General features: G+C 46.8%; 3 protein-coding genes across 6 annotated transcripts in view; all 3 read right to left on the bottom strand.

Annotated features, from left to right (window-relative positions):
- LOC149278109 (uncharacterized) overlaps window positions 1-26,938 on the bottom strand; it is a 705,984-nt gene that overhangs the window by 311,172 nt on the left and 367,874 nt on the right. The gene's annotated exons all lie outside the window — the stretch shown is intronic.
- Window positions 9,050-15,576, bottom strand: HSD17B8 (hydroxysteroid 17-beta dehydrogenase 8). Of its 2 annotated transcripts, XM_089502361.1 has the most exons (9): window positions 15,425-15,570; window positions 13,222-13,412; window positions 11,982-12,098; window positions 11,790-11,888; window positions 11,430-11,515; window positions 11,261-11,345; window positions 11,045-11,087; window positions 9,693-9,767; window positions 9,050-9,570 (listed from the first exon to the last, which is right to left on the bottom strand). In XM_089502361.1, the coding sequence occupies exons 1-9, from the start codon at window positions 15,471-15,473 to the stop codon at window positions 9,554-9,556; spliced, it is 762 nt and encodes a 253-aa protein (XP_089358487.1). In that variant the 5' UTR covers window positions 15,474-15,570; the 3' UTR covers window positions 9,050-9,553. The 2 variants fall into 2 exon arrangements, with proteins under 2 accessions (XP_089358487.1, XP_089358489.1); XM_089502363.1 differs by lacking the exon at window positions 11,261-11,345 and having other exon boundaries at window positions 15,425-15,576.
- SLC39A7 (solute carrier family 39 member 7) lies at window positions 16,825-26,509 on the bottom strand. 3 transcript variants are annotated; one of them, XM_089502335.1, is made up of 8 exons: window positions 26,411-26,509; window positions 24,153-24,719; window positions 22,880-23,048; window positions 22,710-22,793; window positions 20,805-20,939; window positions 20,190-20,303; window positions 18,993-19,189; window positions 16,825-18,633 (listed from the first exon to the last, which is right to left on the bottom strand). In XM_089502335.1, the coding sequence occupies exons 2-8, from the start codon at window positions 24,705-24,707 to the stop codon at window positions 18,382-18,384; spliced, it is 1,506 nt and encodes a 501-aa protein (XP_089358461.1). In that variant the 5' UTR covers window positions 24,708-24,719; window positions 26,411-26,509; the 3' UTR covers window positions 16,825-18,381. The 3 variants fall into 3 exon arrangements, with proteins under 3 accessions (XP_089358461.1, XP_089358458.1, XP_089358459.1); XM_089502332.1 differs by lacking the exon at window positions 26,411-26,509 and adding an exon at window positions 26,287-26,342; XM_089502333.1 differs by lacking the exon at window positions 26,411-26,509 and adding an exon at window positions 26,253-26,340.

The raw sequence follows: 26,938 nt of genomic DNA, 5'->3' as shown, positions 1-26,938 counted from the left end.
CACCTGGCTGAATGAAACTACATGTGAAAGGGATCTGGGAGTCCAAGCAGACCACAAGTTGAAGATGAGTCAACAGTGCAATGCGGCAGCTAACAAGGCCAATGCGATTGTAGGCTGCATCAACAGTAGTGTCTAGATCAAGGGAAGTAATAGTGCCACTGTATTCTGCTCAGCTCAGACTAAAATGGTGAAAGGTCTGGAAATCATGCCCTATGAGGAAAGACTTAGGGAGCTGGGGATGTTTAGTCTGGAGAAGAGAAGGTTAAGAGGTGATATGAGGCCCTGTTTCAATACTTGAAGGGATGTCATACTGAGGAGGAAGCAAGCTTGTTTTCTGCTGCTCCAGAGAATAGGATACAGAGCAGTGGGTGCAAACTGCAGGAAAAGAGATTCCACTCAAACATTAGGAGGACCTTCCTGAGAGTAAGGGCTGTTTGACCGTGGAACACATTCCCTCAATGGAGATTTCTTTGGAGGTCTTTAAGCAAAGGCTGGATGGCCATCTGTCGGGGCTGCTTTGACTGAGAGTTTCTGCATGGCAGAATGGGTTGGACTGGATGGCCCTTGGGGTCTCTCTTCCAACTGTGGGATTCTGTGATTCCTAGCATTCTTGTGTTAGGAAGGGATGATGGAGCTCCATATCAACCAGGGGATGATCATCCAGGGGAAGGTCCTCTTGCTGGAAGTTGCAGTCCAGCCACAAGTGGAGATAGCTCATGTGTCTCCATGAACTTGGTCAAGACAAGGGTAGATATCCAATGTGGTGGTTTAAGCACCGGACTATGGAGACCAGGGTTCGAATCCCCGCTCAGCCATGGAGACCCACTGGGTGACTTTACACTCTTTCAGCCCCAGGAAATACCTGATAGGTTTGCCTTAAGGTCGCCATAAGTCGGAAAAACTTGAAGGCACACAACAACAAAACAACCAGCTCAGTTCTGGCCTAAATACCCCAAAAGCACCATCAGATGCTGTCTAATCCTGGAAGCTAAGCAGGGGGTTTCTTGGCAAAATTGCTCAGAGGGTATTCCTTTCTAAGGCTGAGAGAATGTGTGGGTTGGATCAGATGGCAGAGCCCCAGCATGGCTTGGGTGTTGGACTAGGCCTCTGTCTGGAGGTCAGGGTTCGAATCCCAGCTTGGCCATGAAACCCACTGGCTGGCCTTGGGCAAGTCACACTCTCTCAGCCTGAAGGAAAGGCCATGGCAACCTCCCCTGAACAAGTCTGGCCAAGAAAACTCCATGTTAGGATTGCTATAAGTCAGAAATTACTTGAAGGCACACAACAACAACAACTACAACAACAACAACAACTACAACAACAAGGGGGTCCTATCATGGGGTCTTCTTGGCCAGTTTTGTTAAGACTGGGGTTTTGCCTTTGCCTCTCTCTGAAGCGGAGAGAGTGTGACTTGCTCAAGGTGGGCTTCCAAGGCCTTCCAGTGGAACAAGCATAAGGGATTCCAACCCTGGTCTCCTACCACAAACCACAACCCCCACAACCACAAAGGGTTACTCAGGAGTAAAGAATCTCTTGAATTCATCAGCTAGTAATCTTTTTGTTCCTCTTTTAAAGGGTGTTGCCTGAAGAGGAATGATGGGATTAAGGAGGGTGGGAGAGGGTTTCTTTTGCTCTGATGGAAAGGGCACTTTGTGTATCCCCAGGTGCTTTGCCTATCATTTATCATCTTGCATAGCCCCAGGGACTGCTTCCAAAGCTCAGCTTTCCTTCACCTTTCCTTTCCAGGTGAGGGCAAAGGGCAGCCAAGAGGAGGAACATGCTGCCTAAAGGCCCTAAAAGCACCAGGTCTTAGAAGCTGTGCTAAGCAGGGCCAGCCCTGGTTAGTCCTTGGATGGGAGGCCTCCAAAGAAGACCAAGGGCTGGAGGTTGCCTAAGAAATAATTCATGGGGTCGTCATAAATCCACAGATGACTGGACTTGCTGAAAAACAAATGAATTTCAAAAGGGATAAATGTAAGGTCACCATTTAGGCTGAAAAAATGCAATGCACAGATATAGGATAGGGGACACCTGGATTAAGGCAACTTCTACATGTGAAATGGATCAGGAGTCCAAGTAGACCACAAGTTGAACATGAGTCAACAGTGTGATGTGGCAGCTAACAAGGCCAATGCAATTTTAGGCTGCATCAATAGAAGTATAGTGTCTAGATCAAGAGAAGTCATAGTGCCACTCTATTCTGCTTTGGTCAGGCCCCACCTGGAATAACAATCCAAAAAAGATGTTGAGAAGCTGGAGTGTGACCAGAGGAGGGCAACTAAGATGGTGAAGGGTCTCAAAACCATGAAGCCCTGTGAGGAGAGACTTAGGGAGCTGGGTCTGTTTAGTCTGGAGAAGAGAAGGTTAAGAGGTGATATGATAGCCCTGTTTAAGTATTTGAAGGGATATCATACTGAGGATGAAGTAAGCTTGTTTCCTGCTACCCCAGAGAATAGGACACAATGGAGCAACACAAGCAGGAAAAGAGATTCCAGCTCAACATTAGGAGGACCTTCCTGAGAGTAAGGGCTGTTTGACAGTGGAACACACTCCCTCAATGGAGATTTTGGTGGAGTCTCCTTCTTGGAAGTCTTTAAGCAGAGGCTGGATGGCCATCTGTCAGGGATGCTTTGATGGAGAGTTCCTGCATGGCAGAAGAAGGGGGTTGGACTGGATGGCTCTTGAGGTCTCTTCCAACTTCCAATTCTATGAAATCCCCTTGGAATAAATCTGCCCAATGAAACCTTGTGATAGGGTCACTTTAGGGTCCCTAAAGCCCATCTAATCCAACTCCACAGTCTCTCAGCCTCAGAGGGAGGCAACATTGGGCCTCTTCTGAACAAATCTGGCCAGGAAAACCCCTGATGCATAGAATCATAGAATCGCAGAGTTGGAAGAGACCACAAGGGACATCCAGTCCAACCCCCTTCTGCCATGCAGGAAATCCAAATCAAAGCATCCCTGACAGATGGCCATCCAGCCTCCGTTTGAAGACCTCCAAGGAAGGAGACTCCACTACACTCCGAGGGAGTTTGTTCCACTGTCGAACAGCCCTTACTGTCAGGAGGTTCCTCCTAATGTTGGGGTGGAATCTCTTTTCCTGGTGCTTTGCCTTAGGGACCCTTAAGGCCATCTAATCCAACCCAGCGCCAAGTCACACTCTCTCAGCCTCAGAGGAAGGCAACAGCAAACCCCCAAGAAAACGTAGTGACAGGTTTGCCATAAGTCACAAATGACCTGAAGGCACACAACAACTTTTCTAAGACATGTTCTGGAAGTTATCCAAAAAAGTAACTTTTTGAAGCCATGGTGGCTGGAAGGGGCGCTCTGAGCGTTGTATCCAAAAAGTAACATTTACAAGTCATCTTCAAAGGAGGTCTGAAGGTCTTTGGAGTCATAATCCCTAAAAGTAACTTTTGCAAGGCATGTTGACTTGGGGGGGGGGGTCTTGGAAGTAAATGTCCCAAAAGTAACTTTTCCAAGACATACTGGCAGCAGGGTTCCCCCCACCCCAAGTAATATTTGCAAAGTAACTTTCTCAAGGCACTTGGCCTGTGGAGTGTTCTGGAAGCTGCAATGCAAAAAGTAACTTTTCCATGGAGCCTGAGTGCATTCGATGAGTTGTCACCCCCCAAAAAGTAACTTTCCCAAGCTATGCTGCCTGGAAGGGAGTATTAGCCAAAAAAAGTAACTTCTCCAAGCTCCACTGATACCCGCTCTGTGAATTCTTGAACAATGGGGGACACAGCCTGCATCCACACTGGAGAAATAATCCGGTTTGGCACCGCTTTAACTTGTCTGGCTCGAGGCTATGGAATTCTGGGAGTTGGAGTATGTTGTGGGGTCCAGAGCGGAGCTTCTCCAGTGTGGATGGAGCCACAGTGTTCGAAGGGAGTCTGGAAGTAGGCAGGTGGATTCCCCTTTGATATATTGACCGTACCTCTAGATCCCAAAGGAAACCGACCCTGAAAAAGGGACGCCTGAGGATTTTTTGGGAGGAAGGAGCCATCTCACAACGTTGTGGAACCCCTGGTGCCTTTAAAAACCAAGAGTGTGTGTGTGTCTTGTATCTATGTTGTGTGTTTTGTGTTGTGCGTGCAAATTCTTTCCAGGAAATGCAAGGGATTTCTTGCAAAAAATAGTTTGCAAATTGCAAGCATTTCAAAAAAGAAAAGTGTGCATCCTTTTTCATGTAACCCTCCAGTTTGGGCCTGGATGATTCCTGGGGTGTGTATGTGTGTCGTCCCAGGGGTGCACTGGTTCAAACTGGGTGCAAAACTGGGAGGACACCCCAGTTTGGACCAGTGCACCATATATATATATATATATATATGTTTACACACACACACACATTTTACATGGAAATAAAGGGTATTTCCCCCAGTGTGGAGATGAAGGCTTTCATGGCCGATGGCACCCATAGTTTTTTGTGGGCTTTTCGAGGGGCTCTGTGGCCATGTTCTAGAAGAGTTTCTTCCTGACATTTCGCCAGTATCTGTGGCTTTGGCATCTTCCAAGAAAATCCAGCAAATACTGGGCTCAGCGAAGGACAGGAGAGACTGCATGCCCTGCAGCTGCGCAAAAGTCTCCATAGGGACCACCAAACGCAGTGTGCAAACAAGAATCAAGGAACACGAGAGACACTGCAGACTGGGGCAGCCAGAAAAATCAGGGACTGGATGGCCCTTGCGGTCTCTTCCAAGTCTATGATTCTATGACTCTAACATGCCACAAACCATCCTGGACATCAAATGCTGTTTGAAAACACTGAAATTCTGGGTCATACCAACAACTATCAGGTCAGGATGCACAGAGAAGCCATTGAAATCCACAAACACCTGGACAACTTCAACAGGAAAGAAGGAGGAGGACTTGTAGCCAAACTTCATTCACTTTATTCTGGCATGGTCCAGAATGTCACTGTTTTCAAACAGTATTTGATGCCCTGGTTAATGTAACAGATTAAGAAGCAAATCACTCCTCCCTACCCAGGCTCACACAGTATATATAAATACACACACACACACACACACATCCAACTTTCTTCCATGCCACCATTTTCTGAAGATGCCAACCACGGATGCTGGCAAAACATCAGGAATAAACTCTTCTAAAACATGGCCATTATAGCCTGAAAAGTCTTTAAAAAAATGTTCTATAGAGACTTCTACTAAATGTTGAAGGTTTAAAAACCCAAGTAAATATATATACACACACACACACACACATATATATATATACACATACATTTTAAAAACCTTTAAAAGATGCAGCCATTCAGCACTTCCACAGACAAACAATGGGCCACTCTTTTGGCTGCTGCTGAATTGCATGCAAACTAGGAATCCCTTCCAAAGACCCTCTGGGGACAAAACAGCCAGGCTCTTGTGCCAGGCACTAGTGAGTCCGGAGCGTGGAAGACGGAGGTGTTGGTGTCATTGGCTGCAGCAGCCTCACCCAAACAGGGTTGCCAAATTACACAACCGGAAAGTGCGCCTGGACATTGCATAGTCGAGCAGAAGAGGAAGGTTTCACCAGAAATTGTGAAGATGAGAGCAAGACATTCCTTCTTTTGCACAACTGATAAGAGCCCAGTTCTTTTTAAAAACCCAATACTTAATTTTGCTCCAATGGGATTAAGAGGAGTGACCACAAAAAACAAAGTTACACCAAAAAGGGGATCGATTAAACTTTTATTGTGATAACGGACAAAATGGTGCAAATAGTGAGTAACACAGAATATATATTGTATAGACTATGTATACTAAACTAAACAGGAATAATAATGACTAAATCAAAACAACTGACGTAAAAGCCATGTGACTAAACTATAGCTGGGAAATGATATCCAAGGGGACCTTATATGAGACAATATACCATTTCCCATTTATAAATAGTTTTATTAAGACTTTTTAAATGCATAAAGAATTACAAAGGTCATGTTTACGGGGGAAGCGGGGAAAAGAAACTAAACTTTGTAATTCTTAATACATTTATTTATAAGCCTCCTCTTGGTCTAAAACCGAGTCTATCAGCCAGAATCAACTTAAGCCATTTTATCCACTCTCAATTCCCAGCTGTAACAGAAATCAGTATCTATCCTTCCCTTTGCTATTTCAGGATCTTTAAATGGTTTCATCAAAAACACTTTAAGGTCCAAAAAGCATTTCAAAGATTCTTCAAGTAAAGAAGAAATATCTATCACCTACCACTATCTAAAACATCTACAAACCAACAGAAACCGCTTTCCCTTCTAAATATGCAACATAGCATCCCAATGCCCCAGTTCGGCACGGAGAGCCCTGAATAACCGTCTCCATTCCCACTTGTCCAACTCCTTTTAAAATGTCCTGCTTTCCTCTCCTCCTTCATCCTTAGCTTACTTCACTTGCTCCAAATTGAGCTCAAAGGGCAAATGTTGTTAAATGAAAAGTGAGGAGAGAGGCAATGCAGTCTTGCTCTTCCCAGGAGACTCAGGCAAAAGCAAAATGCTGCAGCGTCTCTTAGCTTTCCTGTTTTTCCTCATGTCTAACTTTCTCCGTCTTGTTAAGACTTTTGATGTTGCCTGGCTGCATGTGTCCCAGTTTTTATTTGCAAAATGTAAGATTTTAGGGAAGAAGACAGTGATTGAGGGATGGGCCACTGATTCAGAAGGAATGGACCAAAGAGGAAAAGAATAGGAGCGTTCCAGGTATGCCTGCAAGGAGATCCTCGACTTGGAGCATGGGTGACATTCTTCCAAGAGTAACCTTGAGTTGAAATAATGTAGGTTGATATTGGCATTTCTCCATCCTAGAGAATCCTGGGATCTGTAGTTTTTGTGTGGCACCTTCACTCTTTGGTAGAGAAGGCTAAACACCTTGTAAAAACTACAAATCCCAGGATTCCATAGGAAGGAGCTACAGCACATAAAGTGCTGTCAAACTGGATTATTTGTACAGAGTAAATGCACTCTTGGTATAAATAATTACTGGATGTCTCCTGCTCTGGAAGAGAAAGAGTGTTAGTCTAACAAAGACGTCATCATCATTAGTAGTTATGCTTCACCTATCTATCTACCTATCTCCTATGTTCCTCCCTGAACTGAATCATGGAAGGGCTGCCAGGGGCCATCTATTCCAACCCTGAGAGACCAGATATGGAAATGTCAAGCATCCCTGAAACCATCCAAACTTGGCACCAAAAGTTCCCAGAGAAGGCCAGTCTGCTCCTTTCTGAAAGAGTCCGTTCTATTGCCAACTTTCTCTTCCTGGGGTTGCCAAGGTGAAAATGGACAGAGCTCCTATACCTTCAGTGGTTGTGCTGAAGAGGAGATTTCGGAAGCGTTGCTTATTTTTTGGGTTGAAATCCCTCTCCCATGTCACCATTGATGTCACCAGTTTTCAGCCTGGCATCCCAGCTCTTCTTAAAGTTTAGGTGGAATCTCTTCTCATTTGAACCTCTTGGTTCATGTTCTCATAGTCTCTAGAGCAGCAGAAAATAAGCTCACTCCCTTTTCCATGAAATCACTTCAGATATTTAAAGATGGCACTCATCACACCATTTCTTAGTCTTCTCTTCTCCAAGCTAAAAATTCCCAGCTCCTGAAATTGTTCCTCCTAAGTCTTCAGGGTTTCCATACTAAACTATCCTGGGGCTAGTCTTCATATGAAAGGATCTAGGAGTCCTAGCAGGCCACAAGCTGAACCTGAGCCAACAGTGTGATGTGGCAGCTAAAAAAGCCAATGAGATTGTAGCTTTTAGGATTATAGTCTCTAGATCAAGGGAAGTAATCGTGGCACTTTATTCTGCTTTGGTCAGGCCCCACCTGGAACAATACTGTGACTGGTTCTGGGGACCACAATTCAAAAAGCATGTTGACAAGATGGAGCATATCCAAAGGAAGGCAACTAAAATGGGGAATGGTCTAGAAACCATGCCTTACGAGGAAAGACTTAGAGTACGTTTAGTATGCAGAAGAGATGGTTAAGAGGTGATATGATACAGCCCTGTCTGAATAATTAAAGAGATGTTATATTGACAATGGGGAAAGCTTCTTTTCTGCTGCTCCAGAGAATAGGACCCAGAGCAGTGGATCGAAGCTACAGGAAGAGATTAACATTACGAGGAACAACTTATGAGCTGTTTGACAGTTATTTACATGGTTTCTCCCCTGTGTGAGTTCTCTTGTGTTTAGTCAGAACTCCGCTGTTGCTAAAGCTCTTTCCACATTCCATGCATTTATGTGGTTTCTCTCCTGTGTGAGTTCTCTGGTGTTTAGTCATATGTTCACTGCGGTTGAAGCTCTTTCCACATTCCATGCATCTGTATGGTAATTTTTTTACACAATACAGTTCCTCTCTAGGAATCTCTAGGGCCCTCTAGCGCCACTCTGCCAGAGGTTGACCATAGAGTTGTGCTGGAGGACCTAGATGTTCCTAGAGAGAACACTTTTCTAGGCATTTGTAAGTCCTCCAGCATGACTCTATGGTCAATATTGGCCACAGAGCTGCGCTGGAGATTCCTAGAGAGGCCTTCCCTGAGATTGAAAAAAAATAGTGGGATTTTCTATTTGTGGTTTTTCCCCATTCAGGGGATCTTTCGTCCCTAAACCCAGCGAATGTGGGGGGACCACTTTGTTTTAAAATTAATGTTGTGCATGAAACCAGCTTTGCGTCCGCGCAAGCAGCAATGGCAAAGGATGGGTTTTCCTCCCAAAAGCAACAAAGGCTGCATCTGCAGTGCAGAAATGATCCAGTGTGACACTGCTTTAATTGCTGTGATTCAATGCTATGCAGTTCTGGGATTTGTAGTTTGTTGCAGCACCAGGCATCTCTGAAAGAGAATCCTAAATGTCTCACAAAACTACAAACCCCATGATTCCATACCATGGAGCTGCAGAGGCTAAAGTGGTGTCAAACTGGATTAATTTCTGCAGTGTGGATGCAAACAAAGGGCGGCATTTTTACGCTGCAAATTCTACCGTCTTCTTGCAACTTAACAATAATAAAATAAATAACAACATATTTGTTTGTATCCTGCCACTTCCCAAAAAGGCACTTTAACGGTGTTCTGTTTCCTTCTGAATTCACATTTATTTGAATACAATTAACTCATTGCCCATCCATTCCAAAGGCACGCAGATAATTAAAACAATTCCTTTTGCTGCCTCCGCAGCCGGAGTCGGTTTTCGGCAAGTTCAGGAAAACCCCCAAAACCTGAAAAATAGGCGACCCCCAAAGTGCAAAAATCAAGCTGGTGACCCCCAACATGACCAAACACATTATCTTTTCTTTCTTATTAAATGTCCATCCTGAAGGATAAGCCCAGGGTCCGGCCTCTGAGCTTCCTTGCCTTAGAATAATTCAAATGTCTTGCAATAAAATCTGATTTGCATTAAAAGCTGTCTAGCCGAGGCATGGCCCCATGGACGGACCACCCCCCAAAATCCTTCCTTGGGCCAGAGAGCGTGGCCTTCAGGGAGAAAGCGGGGGTCTCCTTTCTTCTGGTGTGCATTTATTTGGTGCAATTTTGGGAGTGAGATATTTTGCTTCGGAGAAACAGAGACGGCTGGTCAGATGAAAAGACCCCCTGCGGAAGGAGAGCGGGTTAAAGCCCAATCCAAATCATGCATCCCCAAAACACCCCTCCCTCAATTCCAAAATTTCACTATAAAGGGCCAGGACTTGAACTCGGGACCCCCCAAAACTCACCGGTCACCTCCAGGCTGGCTCCCGTGATGTAGCAGCTGTCCTCCGAGGCCAGAAAGGCACAAACGTCAGCAACATCTGGCCAAATTGAAGAGAAATGCGAAAATAAAGGTGGCACAAAAATGAAATAAATGCATAAATAATACAGTTAAAATACACGACTATATAACCATTAAAATATACTCATATAATACATTTTAAAATATGCTAATTAAAATTTATTTCAATGCATGCATGCACCCAGTTTTAAAATGATCATCATCATCTATTTATATAGTGTTACCCATGCAAAATAAAACACTGAAAATACAAAATACACATTATGTTATGTTATATTATTATAAACAAACCTTGCATACACCAAATTTATATTTTAATAAATAAATAATAAAATTTTTATTTATACCCCGCCCTTCCGAATGATCAGGGCGGCTAACAAAGTGCACCGAAGCGCAGACAAAGTACAAGGTTAAAAACAAACACAATATTATCAGTCATAAAAACAATAAAAACCCCCTTAGCCCAACCTCACGGCCACGAGAGAGGAGGGAGGCCCACAGGATGTCTTAGACGGGGAATGCCTGATTAAATAGGAAGGTTTTTAAGCCCTTCCTAAATTGGGCCAGGGTGGTGGATGAGCGGAGCTCCGTGGGCAGCGTGTTCCAGAGGGCTGGGGCAGCTGTGGAAAAAGATCTTCTGGCCGTAGCAGCCAACCTAGCCCCAGGCACCTTCAGGAGTTGCTGCCCGGATGTTCTGAGGGTGCGAGGCGGAATGTACGGGGAGAGGCGGTCCTTCAGGAATCCTGGACCCAAGCCATTTAGGGCTTTATAGGTAATAACCAACGCCTTATATTGTGCTCGGAAGCGAAATTTTATATATTTATATTCATATCTAATATATATATTTATATTGATATCTATATCTAAATACACATTAATCTTGTTCAACCAATAATATAAAATACTAAAATGAAATAAAAAACCCCACGCACGGACATAATGCAAAATAAGACGGAATAAGAAGTAGAGATAATCAAATATAATAAAAATATATAATGCATTTTTATCAATAAATAAATTGTTGTTGTGATGCTTTAATAATATTTTATCTTGCGTCCCTTTTTTGGGAGAAAGGCGGCACAGAAGTGAAATAAATAAACAAACAAATAAATAAAGTATAATTTTAAAAACACACATGCATAGACATAATGCAAAATAAAACAAAAATAGCCATAAATAAATGAAATGAAATGAGATAATCAGATATACTAAAAACAGAAAGCAGGATAAAGCACTCTTGTAGCTTTTGTCGGGTGGGGGGCTATGTTTGCCCCCCAACTTGGAGGAAAGACTGACCTTCAGGGTCTCCCAGTCGGCCCAGTGGCACCATCCCTGCAAACTGGGGAGAGTGGGGAGAAGAGAAGGAAGAAAGAATGGGAAGAACAATGAGGAAAGAGTGGCATTCGAACCCAGAACCCCCACTCAGTTACAAACCAGCAACTCTGGAAGCCAAGAGGAATGGTAGTTTGTGTCCCCCCTCAAAAAAGGGGGTGACAGAAGGAGGAGACGGACCTTGTCCAGGACTTTCTGGGGGACTTTGTCTGTCATCGGGGAGCGAATGAACCCAGGAAGGACCGTATTGCAACGGATGCCGTACCTGAAAGTGGAGAGAGGGAAAGGCACAGAATGCCTTGGGGGACCCCCAATGTGCCCCCCATAGTCCTAAAACTCTGGGTCCTACCTGGCCAGCTCCTTGGCTGCCGTCTTGGAAATAGCCTCCACTCCGGCTTTGGAGGCGGCATAGTTCACCTGCCCCAGGTTGCCCACCTGGAAAAGGAAGAGAAAAGGAGGCTCCAATGCAGGATCCTACATAATAATTCATGGCAGAAGGGGGCTGGACTGGATGGCTCTTGGAGACCCTCCCCACTCTAGGGTCCCATGTATTCGTTCATGGCAGAAGAAAGGTGATAGACTGGATGGCCCTTGGGTGTCCCTTCCATCTCTAGGATCCTATGTATTCCTGCATGGCAGGAGGGGGCTGGGCTGGACTGGATGGCCCTGGGGGTCCCTTCCAACTTTATGTATTCCTGCATGGCAGAACCTTGCCCACGATGCTGCCCATGTTGATGATGGATCCTCCGGAGGCATTGCCACTTTCCACGAGGGCCCGGGCCACAGCTTGTGTCACCAGGAAGGTTCCCTGGAAGGAGAGATGAAGAAAGAGGGGTCACATGGGGGGTCTCATTGGGAATAGGGGAACCCCCTCCGCAAACTGCCTGGGCACAGTGGTCACCTTGAGGTTGACCCGTAGCACGGCGTCGAAGGCCTCCTCCGTCTGCTTGAGCAGGAACTCGTCCATGGTGATCCCCGCACAGTTGACGCAGACGCTGGCCGGGCGGGAGAAGCGGGTCTGGGGGCACAGGGGGGGTTAGGGGCTGCCAGGAAGAGGGGCCGAAGAGGGCATGAGGGCCCACCCTCTTGGACAGATGGAAGGGATCCTGGCATCAGCCGGCCGGCAGACAAATATTGGAGCAGGGAGTGGTCTCAGGGCTGGAATCGGACTCTCGCAGACCCAAGTTTGAATCCTTGCTCGGCCATGGAAACCCACTGGCTGACACTGGACAATCTTTAGTATTATTATATTTATTTATATCCCATACACCGGTATAATATTAAAGCATCACGCACTCAAAGAGTAAAACACAATCAAAGTCACACTCTCTCAGCCTCAGAGAGGGGCAAAGGCAAACCCCAACAAAGGAACCTTTGCCAAGAAATCCTCACAATGGGTTTGCCTTCGTCAGAAACCAACGGAAGGCCCTCCATATTCAGAATATGGATTTGGAACAATAAATTAAGTTAAAAGAAACTTTTAACCTATTTTTTTAACTTAACTTTTAGCTTATACATATTAAATAGATATAAAATATTATATATATATATATATATATATATATATATATATATAATGTATAATATAATATATTTAATATGTAAAATATTATATATATAATATGAATAAACGTATTTTTAATGAGTTAATAAGCTTAAACTTTCAAAAGTTAATAAAGTTCACTTTTAAATTTATTATAAAAATATATTTTTGGGACCATTTCATAAACTTATTTTCAATAAGTTAACGAACGAACTTAAAACTCATGTAACTTAATTAATAAAAAAGTGAATAAACTTATAAAAGTTAATTAACGTACCACCTGGATGCCCACCAAATGCCAATCAAGAAGATGGCACACAAATACACATCACAGTCAAGAGTGCAAATTATGCAGTTTCCTTATTTTCCTGCACTACAACTCTCATCAGCCAGATGGGAGCTACAGTCCAGCAATCTGTTTGACATCACCTGGATGCCCACCAAAGGCCAACAGATGGCACACACCCTGGACACAGTCAGGAGTGCGAATTCTGCTGCCATGACTTTCCAGGACTACAACTCCCATCAGCCAGATAGGAGCTACAGTCCAGCAACCCTAATGCCCCAAGCACTGATGGCGATGCCTGCTTGGTACCACCTGGATGTCGGCCACGAGTCCAGCCACGCTCCTGGCGCAGCCCACGTCCACGTGCAGGACCTGGTGGTCTCCCGGCCGGAGTCCCTTCAGCGTCTGGGCTGCCCCGGCTTCATCGCAGTCCGCAATGGCCACTGTGGCCCCTTCGCGCGCCAGGCGGGCACAGACGGCACGGCCGATGCCACTGGCACCCCCTGAAGGAGAGAGGAAAAGCCCCCCCAAATATGACCGGTCAAAAAAGAGGCCACAGCCTGAGTCCAGCCCCTGCTTGGCTTTGTCCACTCAACCCCAGGCAGGGAGGCGTCCAGGAGGTCACTCACAATGGCCCCTCCAGGCCACCTCTGCCCCTGGCTTTGCCAGCAACGCAGGCGGGGACCCAACAGGGCAAGAAAAGGGCTTCATGCCAAATGTCTACCCTTGGCAGCTTCCGTCTTAACAATGGAAAGAAAGGCCAACAGGTCATTTAATACATATTGAATGATATATTTCATTTAATATATGTAGATATTTACCCTTGCCAAGCTCCTTCTCAACAATAGACAGGACATCTAATATATCTATGTATTTATATTATACATACACAATTATATCATTAAGCTATACATACATACATACATATATATATATATATATATGGTGTGTGTGTGTGTGTGTGTATATATATATATATGAGAAATATGATACGTATCATTTAATATATGCATATATTTACCCTTGCAATCTTCCTTCTCAACAATAGGCAGGACTCCCAACAGTTCATCTAATATATCACACACACACACACAAAAGCTATTATATCATTAAGATTATATATATATATCATTTAATATCTGTATACAGTTATCCTCGCCACCTTTCTTCTCAACAGGCAGAAATGCCAGCAGGTCCGTTGATATCTGATATATTAACACGTATATATTATTTAATAGATATAGATATATCTATATCTATATATAATATAAATACCATATATGTATGAGTGTCTCTGTGTATATATATTTTATAGTATATGATATATATCATTCTCTCTCTCTCTATATATATATATATATATGCTTGCCAACTTCCTTCTCAGCAACAGGCAGGAATGCCAACAGGTCAGTCAATATATGTATTGGGCCCACAATAAACTCCAATTCCCAGAATTCCATAGCCTTGCGCCAGAAAAAAAAGAGTTAAAGCGGTGCCATTTAATGGCTTAATGAAAGAGGAATGAAAGCAATGCAGATACAGAAAAAAAAGGAACTTTCCCAAGCAGGTTGGGGGATTTGGGGCATTGCAATCCCAGAAAAGGTAACTTTTCCAACCTGGCTCAGGGATTTTTGGGCACTGCAACTCAAACAGTTACTTTTTCCCAAGATGGCTGAGGGGTTTTAAAAACCGCAATACAAAAGTTACTTTTTTCCCCAAGGTAGATGAAGGATTTTAGCCATTGCAATACAAAAAGTTACTTTTTTCCCAAGCTGCCCAGGGGGATTTTAGGCATTGCAATTCCAAAAAAGCTGGTTGAGGGATATTAAGCATTGCAATAGAGAAAAGGTAACTTTTCAAACCTGGCTCAGAGATTTCAGTCATTGCAATACAAAAAGTTACTTTTTTCCCAAGCTGGCTGAATTTTAGGCAGTGCAATACAGAAAACAGGTAACATTTCCAAGTTGCTTGAGGCATTGCAATAGAGAAAAGGTAACTTTGCCAGGCTGTCTGGGGCATTTTAGGTATTGCAAAAGTTACTTTTCCCAAGCTGGCTGAGGGGTTTAAAAAACTGCAATACAAAAAGTTACTTTTATCCCCAAGTTGGCTGAGGAATTTTCAAGCACCAAAAAAGTTAAATTTTCCAAACTGGAGGGGGGCTTTTTAAACATTGCAATTCAGAAAAAGTTACTTTTCCCAAGCTGGATGAAGATACAGGAAAAATATTTTTTCCCAAGTTGCCAGGGGCATTTTAGCAATTGCACTCCCAAAAAAAGGTAACTTCTCCAAGCTTTGCTTGGAAAATGGTTCCTTGACCCCCAAACAGCCCCCCATTTCCCCCCCAGAGCTCCCCAAGCCCCTTTTTCAATTGCATTTGCAGCCCCCTTCTGCTTTGCAAAGGGGTCCTTGCAATTGCAACGCCCAAGCCCCCTCCTCACAGGAAGTGGGGGTGGGGGAAGCAGCCCCCCTTTCCCCCCAGAATCCCCCATCCAACCCATGCAAAAGAGGGGGCCACCTGTGACCAGGGCCAGGGTGCCCCCCAGCCTCAGAGGAGCAGCAGCCATGGCTTCTTTGCTGGTTGCACTGGACTTTGCAGCAGCAGCAGCAGCAACTGAAGGGGATGATGATAGAGAGGGAGGGACAGAGAGGACACAGCAAGGGAGGCCACCTCCCCCGGAAGTGGGGGCCATAGAGGTCTCAGGCTGCTGGGCCGGGCCCCTCTAGGAACCCCTCTCTATGGTTTTACCCTCCAGTCCTCCAAGGCTCTGGTTGCCCCATCCCTCCCTCCCTCCCTCCCGCTGCAGGACTTTGAATGCAAGGACTCCATGGTCCAGAATGGCCGGGATTTGTAGTTTGGTGGGGGCCTCTCTCTCAGCAAAACTACAAATCCAAGGACCCCCCCCCCAAGATGGCAGTCAAAAGTAGGGATCAAATTGCTTTTTCTAAAATTCTGCAATGTTTGTGGATGCTTTTGAACCCGGGATGCTCTTCCCTAGTCCTTCCTCTCTTGGAAGCAGTTGTAAGCAATACAAATAAAAGGTACTGTTTTTGCAAGTTGGCTGGCTGAGGGATGTTGGCCTTTGCATCTATTATTATTATTATTATTATTATATTATATATGTGTGTGAGAGAGAGACTTTTTCCCAGTTGCCCAAGGGGTCTTAGCCATTACAATACAGAAAAAGTTACATGTTCACAATTACCCAAGAGGTTTTAGCCATTGCAATAAAAAGGTAACTTTTCAAAGTTGCCCAAGGGGTTTTAGGCATTGCAATACAAAAGGGGTAACTTTTCCAAGTTGCCTGAAGGGTTGATGGGAATGCCGCACGTCCCCCAAAGGCTGCATTTGGACCGCAACTCCCATCATTCCCCCCAACAGTGGCTGATGGGTCTTGCAGTCTGGCTGCCTTGAGTCAGAGGTGGGGAGGTGCCAAGGGGAAAGTCCTGGCCAACTTCCATAGCTTTGCCGGTATATGCTTGACCATCTAGCCAGGCACAGGCTTGACTGGCCAAGCATGTGCTGGGCCAGGCATATGTTTGACCATTTGGCTAGGCATGGGCTTGACAGTCTGTCCAGATATTTGCTAGACCAGGTATATGCTTGACCATCCAGCCAGACATGTGCTTGATAGTCTGGCCAGGTATTTGTTAGACCATCCAGCCAAGTATATCCTCGACCTCCAGCCAGGCATGGGCTTGACTGGCGAGATATGTGCTTGACCGTCTGGCCAAGTATGTGCTAGGCCCAGCATGTGTTTGGCCATCTGGTGAGGCACATGCTAGAATGTCCAGCTAGGTATGTGCTAGACCAGGTATGTGCTTGACCGTCTGGCCAGGCACATGATTGGTCCAACTTGCTCCCCCCCAGGCCAAACTGACCACAGGGAGGAACTAAAAGACAGAGACACCATCACATCCTTTGGATCTAGAATCCTTTTATTGTTACTATGTGGCTAAGTGACCACTGCCCCCTACAATGGCCCTCCACCTCCACCAGCATCCTAACCCCCAAATTATCATCACCATTAACAAAGAAATCTCCTTTGGGGGAAAAATAATGATTAATTCAAGCCTCAGGGTCCCGTCCCCCCAGATTGCGCTGACCCAACCAGAATCAATTTGAACCAAATGCATCAGTCCCAGACTGAAATTTAATTCACTTCCTCCTATTTGGTCCACACACACTATGGCTCCCATTCTCCCCAGTAAACTTTAGGGGGGATGATGGGAGCCATAGTCCAAAACGTCAGGAGCAAGGGCGAGATTGAAGGAACTGGGTTAGAATCCAGGCAGCAATTTGGTTTAATTGTCAAAAGGGCCCCATTTGCCCCCGGGGTCTCTACTGTCCACTGCTGTCCAGCAAAGGGATGGCAAGTGAATTATTTCTCATATTTTCCTATTTTTCCTGGTTTTCACCCATTTCTTGACCATTGATAATCTCACACAATGTTCTACAAAAGATTCCCCCCAAAATCATGTAAATATATACATATAAAAAGGAAGTGTACACATGAACTAAGCCCTCCTGACGCGTCTTAAAGAGTATTAAGAGGAAAAGGTGTCCTACCCTGCAAGGCTGGCGGTAGGAATGGAATGTTTCTTCTCCCACCTTCCTTCATCTGGAGTAACATTTAAAGCAGCAGAAAAGACACATACAGAAACAAGGGGGGGTCCCTTTGCTATCTTTTGGTGGCATGTTGGGGTTTGAGGGGGAACAAAGGTCCTATCATCCCCATCTGCAACACCTGAGCTCATAAAGCTTGGAAACCTGCAACTAAAAACTAACCTCAACCCCACCTTCCACCATTATATACATTCTGGAGCCATGATTTCCAATAAACCCCTAACCCAAATCCAGAGCTAGGGCAAAAAACAAAACAAGTTACTCGTTTTGGACCACAACACCTAGAATCCACTGGGCAGGGGGATTCTGGGAGGGGCAGCCAGCAAAAGCCACTCTTCTCGATCTCTGTCCAGCATCACATTTCATCACTTGAAAAATCTAGTCCACCAAATCTGCATTTCCCCCCCATCTTGTTTTGGTCCTATTTGGTGATACCCCCATTCTCCCGGCCCCATAACCAGGGGTCGGAAGGGGGTCCCTTTGGCCCCCGACACCAAAGGAAAGACCATCCCTCTGCCCCAGACCCCCCATTTCTTTTGCGTCCCATAGAAGTAGAGCAATTCCCATCATCATCCATCTAGGAGTGGAGATGGGACAGTAGAGTTGGCCCTCTGGAGGTCCAGACTGGCTTCTTCTTATGGCTCCTCACAGCGCCCTCTGGAGGCCAGGAAGAGCATGGCTGGGGAGGCAGGAAATTCTGGATTTTCAGGTGACAAAGTTTAGGATCCTCCTCTTTGCAGGCTCCGGGAAAGCATGGTGGGAGTCAAGAGACCTCCTCCTCTTCCTCTCGTGGAACACCGTGGGGGACCTATTGCCCCCGAACCCCCCTGCCGGCCGCCTCTGCCCCGCTACTCGTACTGGGCGATGAAGACCATCATGGCCACGCCACCCATCAGCCCTAGGACCTCCAGCAGGGACTGAACGGGCCCCGAATCCTGGAGCAGCTCCGGGATGACCGAGACGGTGGCCACGTAGATGAAGCCCCCGGCCGTGAAGGGCAGGATCCAGGCGGTGGCCGCCTCACCTACCCCTTCGGCCAGCAGGGAGCAGACCGTCCCCGCCAGCGCCCCCAGTGCCGTCACCAGCTGCAGCTTCATGGCCTGAAAGAAGGAGGGACAGAGTTGGGGGGTGTATCTCCACAGCAGAGTTAACACACTTTGATGTTGCTTTAACCGCCACGGCTCCATGCTATGGAGCGCAAGAGTTGCGAAAGAACTCTGTACATGCTCTGAGCCCGGAGGTAGCTAGGGACCCCTATTTCTCTCCCTTGCACCCCTTCCCTTTGAGGACAATAAACTCAAACTCCCTTCTCTCATGTCAAACCAAGTCCACACTCAAACCCCTCTCAAACCGCCAGCTAGAAACCATGATTTACCCTCCTCTAACCAACTTTTTTTTTGTCTTTGAGGACAACAAACCTTTGAAGAAGTGGCAGGTGGGCATGGGCGCAAGGTCTTACCTTCCTCTTGCTACATCCGGACTGGACAAGGATGGCGAAATCTCCCACCTCGTGGGGCACTTCGTGGAGCAGGACGGTCAGGGTGGTGATGGCGCCCACCGTGGTCCCGGCCAGGAAGGAGGCCCCCAGCGCCAGGCCATCCGTGAAGTTGTGGGCGAAGTCGGCCGCCAGGTTCAGGTAGCCGGCCACGCGCATGGCTGGTGGGGAGGGAAAGAGGAAGGAGAAGAGAATAATGAGAAGAGGGTGAGGAAGGAGGAAGGAAGAGAAGAAGAGGGAGAAGAAAAGGAGCCGGATGAGGATGAAGGAGAGAAAGAGGACAAGGAGGATGATAAGAACAAGAAGAGGTTGATGAAGGAGGAGAGGAAGGAGAGAGAAAAGGAAGAAGAAGAGAAGCAAGAGGAGGAAAAGAAGGAAACAAAAAAGATGGAGGAGAGAAGGAGGAAGGAGAGAAGAGGATGAGATAGCAAGGGAAAGAGAAGATTAGGGAAAAGGAAGAAAAAGAAAGAGAAGAGGAAGAAAAAAGGGAAAGGAAGAAGAAGAGAAAGAAGAAAAGAAAGGAAAAGGAGCAGGAGGGGGAAAAGAGAGAAGAAGAAAAAGAGGAGGAGAAGTGGAAGAAGAGGAGGAAGAAAAAGGAAGACAAAGAAAGAAGAGGAGGAAAAGGAGGAGGAAAAAGGAGGATGAGGGGGCAGAAGAAAAGAAAAAGGAAGAAGAAGAATGGAAAGAGGAGGAGGAAGGGAGAAAATGACGAGGAGACGGAGAAGAGGAAGAAGGAGGAGGAAAAGAAGGAAGAAGAAGAAAAAGAAGAGGAAGAGAAGGAAGAAGAAGAGGGGAAGGAGCGGGAAGAAGAAGAAGTGGAGGAGAGGATAAAAAGAAGTGAAGGAAAAATATGAGGAGGGAGAAGAGAAAGATGAGGGAGGAAAAAGGAGCAGGAGGAGAGGAAGAAGAGAAGAGGAATAAGAGGAAGAACAAAAGAATGAGAAGGCGCAAGAATAAGGAGGAGTAGGAGAGGAAGAAGGAGGAAGAGAAAAGGAAGATGAAGAAGGAGGAAGAGAACAGGGGGAGGAGGTGAAGGAAAGGGAAAGGAAAGAGGAGGAAGAGGCAGGTGGTGAGTCAGGGGCTCCAGAGCCCTGGCACCGAGAGGCCAAAGAGCAAACCCCCTTCCTAGCCTTCCCAGTATCCTCCCCTCCAAGTTCTTACTGGTCCCAGGGGTCTCCTTCTCCTTCCTCTTGGAGGCTGCCTTCTCTGCTGGGCCCTTCTGGGCAGCAGCTGGCTCTCGCTCCGCCTCATCATTGCTGCTCTTGGCCTTGGCAGCTGCGGAGAGATGAGGGGGGGGGTGGACGGGAGAAGAAGATGAAGAGGGGCCCGGACCCCCAGCTCTGCCCCCCATTTCCACAACCCAGTCAGACCCAGAATAGTTTATACTGCAGTTAGCCCTCCACATTGGCGGCTTTGACTTCTGCAGATTGGATTATTTGCGGATTTCATTAATATGTTCTCTGAAGGAATCCCTAGGTCCCCCAGCACAACTTGATGATCAATGTCCGCCAGAGGCCACACTGGAGGAACGTCCTGGAGATTCCTAGAGAAAACACTTCTCTAGGCATTTGTAGGAACTCCAAGACAATTTTATGGCCACCATCCGACTGGTTCTGAAGATTCCTAGAGAGAATACTTCTCTAGGGATCTGTAGGTCTTCCAGTGTAATTTGCAAGGTCTTCAGCCCTTCCCTGCAAAAGAGTGCTGGTGCCACACAAAACTACAGATCCCAGGGAAGGAGGGCATGTTCCTGGCTAGTGACCTGGCCCTACTCACCGTGGCTGTGTCCGTGGCCATGTCCATGCCCATGGCCCCCCTTGACATGCCGGACAAACTTTTCCACCACCAGGAAGGCCACGATGCCCCCCAGGACCCAGAGGCCGACCGACATCATGTGCTGGTGCTCAGGACCTGCAAGTGGTGGACAGAGAAGAAAGTGATAATACAGGGGTCTTCCAGTCTCCAGATTTGCCCCCTTGGATCCCTATATTGGGAGAAAGGCAGGTTCTGGGACTCCCCCCCTTTGACACCAAACTCCGTGGACGATCCAGTCTCATAAATTCAACGTTGTTGTTGTTGTTGTTGTTATTATTATTAAGCTTTATTTATAGAGCACTGTAAATTTACACAGCACTGTACATACACTCAGTTAAACATAGAATAAAATAAAATAAACCTCCCTAAGGCATACATTCTACTAAAACAATTTAACAAAATATGTATTAATACATATTAACATTAAATAATAAAATATAACAAGCAATAAATAAAAAATGGCCTAGTAAAATGGTGTCCCTTATATAAAAAGGCAAAATTAAGGTCTGCTTTCTGGAATTTTTCTGTCTTAAAAATATTTTCTAGCCACGGATGCTTGGATCCGTGGATAAAAAACCCATGGATACGGAGGGCTGGCTGTAAACAAAATAAATACAGCTGGCTCTTCACATTTGCAGCTTTGACTTTTGCAGAGTCCATCATTTGCGGTTTTGATTAAAAGAACTGTAGTTTTGTGAGTTATTTAGCCTCCTCTCTCAGAGAGAGCTCTGGTGCCACAATAAACTACAATTCTCAGGATTCCCTAGCACTGAGCCAGGGAAGTTAAAGCGGTCTCATACTGGATTATTTCTGCAGTGTCTTTTGGACCATAGTCTTCTCTGTTGGAGAGCTCTGATGGCAAAGCAAACTACAAATCCCAGGATTCCATAGCGTGGAGCCATGGCAGTTAAAGTAGTGTCAAACTGGATTATCTCTGCAGAGTGGATGCAACCCTGGCATTTTCTTGGACTTCCTCTGAGGATGAGAGAGTGTGACTTGTCCAAAGTTACCCAGTGGGTTTCTCTGAGCCAAGCAGAGATTCGAACTCTGATCTCTGCAGTGTCCTGGCTCAATGCTCCAGCCATGACACCCGGCTGGCTCTACGGCAGGGCCAAATGGACATGAAGCAACCCACCAGAGCAGTGGTAAAGGTATCCAGAAGTACTCCAAAGCCCATCTGCCAGGCGACATCCACTGCACTGACCTTGGCCTTGCCCTCCCTACTTAACCTGATGGGTCAACCAGTGAGTTTTCAGGCCTGAGTGGGAATTTGAACCCTGGTCTCCCAGAATCCTAGTCCAGCACTGAAAGAAGCTACACCACGCTGTATCCTAACATGGCAACCCTCTCCTTGAATTTTCTTGGCACCATATTTTCAGAGGGGCTTTCCACTACCTTCTTCTGAGGCTGAGAGAGTGGGACTTGCCCATAGTTCTCCCTAAGCCAAGTAGGGGTTTGAATTCTGGTCCAACTACGACACCATACTGGTTGAATTTTCTTGGCATGATTTATTCATTGCCTTCCTCTGAGGCTGAAAGAGTAGGACTGGGTTGCTTCATGTCCATGTGGCTCTGCTGTAAAGGCAGTGTGGCCTTATGGTTGGAGCACTGGACTAGGACACCACAGAGACTTCTGCTAGGCCCAAAAATCCCACCGAGCGACTTTGGACACATTAAACCAAGCAGGCATTTGAATCCTGGTCTCCCTTATCCAATGCTCCAACCATGACACCACACTGGCTCTATAGCAGAGCCAACCAGACACAAAACAACTCACACCATGCCACTGTATAAGCTGTAAATGTTTGGGAACAAGGACTACACACCCCTTCTGCCTGGGGACCTCCTCAGACGTGGTTGCACTTACCCTGGTGGGAATGCCCGTGGCCAGGCCCCGTGGCGTGGTGGTGGTGGCCATGCCCATCTCCGTCCCCGTGGTGGGCGTGGGGTTCTGTAGGAGGAAAATGTTGAGAGGGTGAGCGGAGGAGGGAACCCTGTCCATCCGGATCTGGGGCTCCGGGAATCGGTGCCACTCACCCAAGGCGTGTGGTATGAGGTGGAGGAAGGCATCCCCCAGGAGGCCACCCGAGGCAAAGCTCAGCAGGAGCTTGAGGAGGGACTGGTGCTGGGCCGTGTTGGACTCCACTGGGATGAGGAAGAGGATGAAGTAGGGGGCGGCACTGATCAGGAGCGTGGCCCCGATGGCCTGTGGGAGAAAGGGTCATGTTAGCAGGGCAGAGAGTGGGAGCCAAGAGCCACGGCAACTGCAAGGCAGAGAACGCCTGGCTGACCCCACAGAGGTGTCGGGAAGACTCTAGAAGGGAGCCAGAAAAGTCAGCCATCCACATTTGTGGCTTTGGTTATTCATGGATTTGAATAATATAATGTTCACTCTAGGAATCTCTAAGTCCTCCTGCGCAGCTGTGCTGGACGGTGGCCATAGAGTTTCACTGGAGGACCTAGAGAGAACACTTCTCTAGGTATTTGTAGGGCCTTAGCGCCATTTTAAGGTCAGTTTCTAGTGGACGTTAACCCTAGAGTTGCTCTGGAAAACCTAGAGATTGCTAGAGGTAACACTTCTCCAGGCATTAGTAGGTCCTCCAGCATGATTCTATGGTCAGAACACTTCTCTAGGAATCTGTAAGCCCTCCAGTATGATTCTATGGTCAATTTCAAGCCAATTTTGACCTTAGAGTTGTGCTGGAGGACCTAGAGATTCCTAGAGAGACCACTTCTCTGGATATGCTCCATCTTTTCAATATCCTTTTTGAAGCGTGGTGTCCAGAATTACCCAGAATACATAGGATCCTAGATGTGGAAGGGACCCCCAAGGGCAACCCAGTCCTGCTCCCTTCTGCCATGCAGGAAGACACCATCCAAGCCATCCTGACACTGATTTTACTTATACATCATGGGGAAATATTGTAATAGTACTGTAGCTGGTGAGAAACAAAGCATCTCTGAAACAAAGCATCCCACAGAACCTCTGCTTAAAACCCTCCAAGGAAGGAAGGAAGGAAGAGTGAGCAAGCAAGCAAGGAAGGAAGGAACGGAAAGATGAAGGGACTGAAGGAAGATAGGAAATGGAAAGAAAGAAGGAAGGATGGAAGCAAGGAAGGAAGCAAGCAAAGGATGGAAGGAAGAAAACAAGGAAGGAAGGAAAAATCCTCCTGGGAGTTTTCGCCAGACAAAGGTAAGATGCCCTCAAGTCTTGTGCACAGGCCAGTGGCACAGTTTGGGCATGGATTTGCATAGCTCCCACCGAGGCAGGGGCCAAAGCACCCCCCTCCGCTCAGCCCCACAGACTCACGTAGGCCCACAGATGCAGTGGCTCCAACTTCTCCCTCCGGAGAGGCTCCTTTTCACGGCCAGGGAAGGATTGGCCTTGGCTGGGGCCACCGATGTGACCTTCGTGCGAATGGCCATGGGCGTCCTCATGGGCATGACCGTGCCGGGGGTCCTCGTGCGCGTGGCTGTGCCAGTGGTGAAAGTCCTCATGCGCGTGGCCCTGGGGATGGTCCTCGTGAGCATGGCTATGCCCATGCCAGATATGTTCGTGCGTGTGGCCATGGTGAAAGTCCTCGTGTGCATGACCATGGGGGTGGTCCTCATCAGGGTGGCCGTGCCAGATATGCTCGTGTGTGTGGCCATGGCGTGCGTCCCCGTGGCTGTGGGGATGGTCCTCGTGAGCATGGTCATGCCAGATATGCTCGTGTGTGTGTCCATGGTGTAAGTCCTCGTGCGCATGGCCGTGGAAGCCTTCGTGCTGCCCAGACGCGGCACCCAACAGCAGCACGGAGCAGACAGTCAGGACGGCAACGATGTCTCCCAACCGGTTTGTCCACAACCATTTGCAGGCCGCCATCACCACAGTTCCCTGTTTGGGGAGAGGATGAAGGCCATTAAGGGGAACACGTCTGTGCAAAATGGTGGTGGGGAGCTCCCCATTCTCCCCATTGCCTCAGCCCAGATCGCTCAGAATAGGCGTCCGCACTGCAAAATTAAGGCAATTTGGTGCCAAGATGACTCCATCCTACAGATCCCTGACATCTGTAGTTTTCCAGGTCTTTACAGCAATAGCAAGTACATTTCAATACCGCATATCAGTGCACTTAAGCACTCCCTAAGTGGTTTACAAAGTGTAAACTTATAAACTTCTGAGGGTGCATAGACACTGCTTTAACTACCCTGGCTCCATCCTACGGAAATCCTGGGATCTGTAGTTCTGCAAGGTCTTTATAGCCTTCTCTGGGTGCACTGAGACTGCAGAAATAATGAAAGTTGACATCGCTTTGAACTGCCTTGATTTCATCCTACAGAGATCCTCAGACTTCTAGTTTTACAAGGTCTTGAGCCTTCTCTGGGTGCACTGACACTGGAAAATAATGCAAACTGACATGCTTTAAACTACCATGGCTAAAACTATAAATCCCAGGGTTCCATAGGATGGGGCTAGAGCATAGCAGGGGGTTGGACCAGAAGGCCCTTGTGGTCTCTTCCAACTCTGATTCTGTGATGATGCCTGAATAGTCATATGCTAGTCATATCCCTATGGTTCTGTTTGGAAAGGATTCGTCCAACAGAAGAAACAATTGCAGGGAGAGTTCCTTTGTATTTCAAACCAGGACAAGGTAACTCATGCCCTGGGCTCTAGGTCAGCATCCGCCAGTTGACCTACCTCCGTCATGTTCATTTCTGTTTTTAATGGATATACTTTATTAAAATCCATTATTATTATTATTATTATTATTTAGTATTATGCTGCAATTTCATTTGTAATTTGACACCTTTCTGCCTGGTGATGAAAGCCCTCCCTATTATTATTATTATTACTATTAGATATTACACACCAGAGTTTAGGAAAGTTACTTTTTTCCCTTTACTACCCCTCTCTTAAGGAAAAAACAGTGGGAAGGGGGAGTAAGGGTTGCTAAGCCCTGCATTTTTAAAAAACTGTTATTATTTGTAGTAATTAATCTTTATTGATCGTTAAAAGAACAAGCTCCTCTGCTAAGCCCTGATTCTAAGGCTGGGTTTTTTGAAAGGCTGCATCCACACTGGAGAAATAACCCAGTTTGGCACCGCTTTAACTCCTTTTTCTGGCTCAAGGCTATGGAATTCTGGGAGTTGGAGTTTGTTGTGGGGTCCCCACAACAAAGTCCAACTCTCAGAATTCCATAGCCTTGAGCCAAACAAGTTAAAGCGGTGCCATACTGGGTTATTTCTCCAGTGTGGATGCAGCCTAAAAAAGTCTTTGAGGATTCAGTCCTCCAGAGCCATAGAGTTCACTGACCCTCCCATCATCCCCAGTTACTGACCCCCACCCACCCATTATCCCCCCTCCCCACAACCTTCTCTAAGGCCATGGAGGACCCCCACAACCCCACTCTCTGCCCCCCATCGCCCCCACCTTCTCCTCTGCTTCCCCTGCGCAGGATTCTCACCCAGCTCCTCTGGATCCGTTAGCTCCTGGCTTAAAACCTGACGTGGCATCCCTGCCCCGCCCACTCACTCACCCATTCACCCCCCCCACACGAACAAAACCTCGCGGGAACTCCCAAATCTTACCCCCTCCTCCCTTTATTGCTTTATTTTCAGCCTTCTAGCCCGGCCCAGTCTCCTCTTATCCCCCCTTTTGCCCTTTTACAAAATGGCGCCGGCGGAGACAGAAATGCCTTCAACAAAGATGGCCGCCGTCCACAGCAAGGCCTTTGAGACTCAGGCAGGGAATTGGCTGCTGAAGGAGCCTTGCCCTCAAGAAAGATGGCGGACGTGGGGGGTGGAAACAGTCGTCATTACCCTCATCCAAGATGGCGGCAGCACGTTTTATACCTAGAGAACGGGAGGAGGAAAATGGCCGCCGAAGGAGCTTTGCCCTCAACAAAGATGGTGGTTCGATTAACAAAATGCACTCCTATAACGAGGTAAGGGTTCGCAGCCGTCATCTTTCTTTATGGCAAGGCAAACCTAGCTGAGGAAGCCTTTTCTGGGAGTAAATGCGGGGGAAATCGTTATCCGCCGAGCGCCTCATTATGGGAGGCCTGTTGACGTCACCGACGTCTCCGCCGCCATTTTTCTTGATGGCAAATCAAAACC

The sequence above is a fragment of the Sceloporus occidentalis genome, unplaced genomic scaffold (assembly GCF_023333645.1).
Source record: "Sceloporus occidentalis isolate IW3139 unplaced genomic scaffold, rSceOcc1.0.p SCAF_201, whole genome shotgun sequence".
In the NCBI taxonomy this organism is placed as follows: Eukaryota; Metazoa; Chordata; class Lepidosauria; order Squamata; family Phrynosomatidae; genus Sceloporus; species Sceloporus occidentalis.
The sequence above is the reverse complement of the archived record's forward strand: the minus strand, read 5'-3'. Positions and strand labels throughout refer to the sequence as shown.

Bases quoted from the DNA above. Each gene is read 5' to 3' on its own strand.
- HSD17B8 (XM_089502361.1), bottom strand. From the start codon at position 15,473: ATGGCTGCTGCTCCTCTGAGGCTGGGGGGCACCCTGGCCCTGGTCACA. The intron at 11,346-11,429 runs GTAGGACCCAGA...CTCCACTTTCAG, and splicing joins GCAGCCAAGGAGCTGGCCAG to GTACGGCATCCGTTGCAATA. The intron at 9,768-11,044 runs GTCAGTCTTTCC...CAATTTGGCCAG, and splicing joins CCGACTGGGAGACCCTGAAG to ATGTTGCTGACGTTTGTGCC.
- SLC39A7 (XM_089502335.1), bottom strand. From the start codon at position 24,707: ATGGCGGCCTGCAAATGGTTGTGGACAAACCGGTTGGGAGACATCGTT. The intron at 22,794-22,879 runs GTGAGTGGCACC...TTCCTCCTACAG, and splicing joins CCTCATACCACACGCCTTGG to AACCCCACGCCCACCACGGG. The intron at 19,190-20,189 runs GTAAGAACTTGG...CCTCCCCACCAG, and splicing joins GAAGGAGACCCCTGGGACCA to CCATGCGCGTGGCCGGCTAC.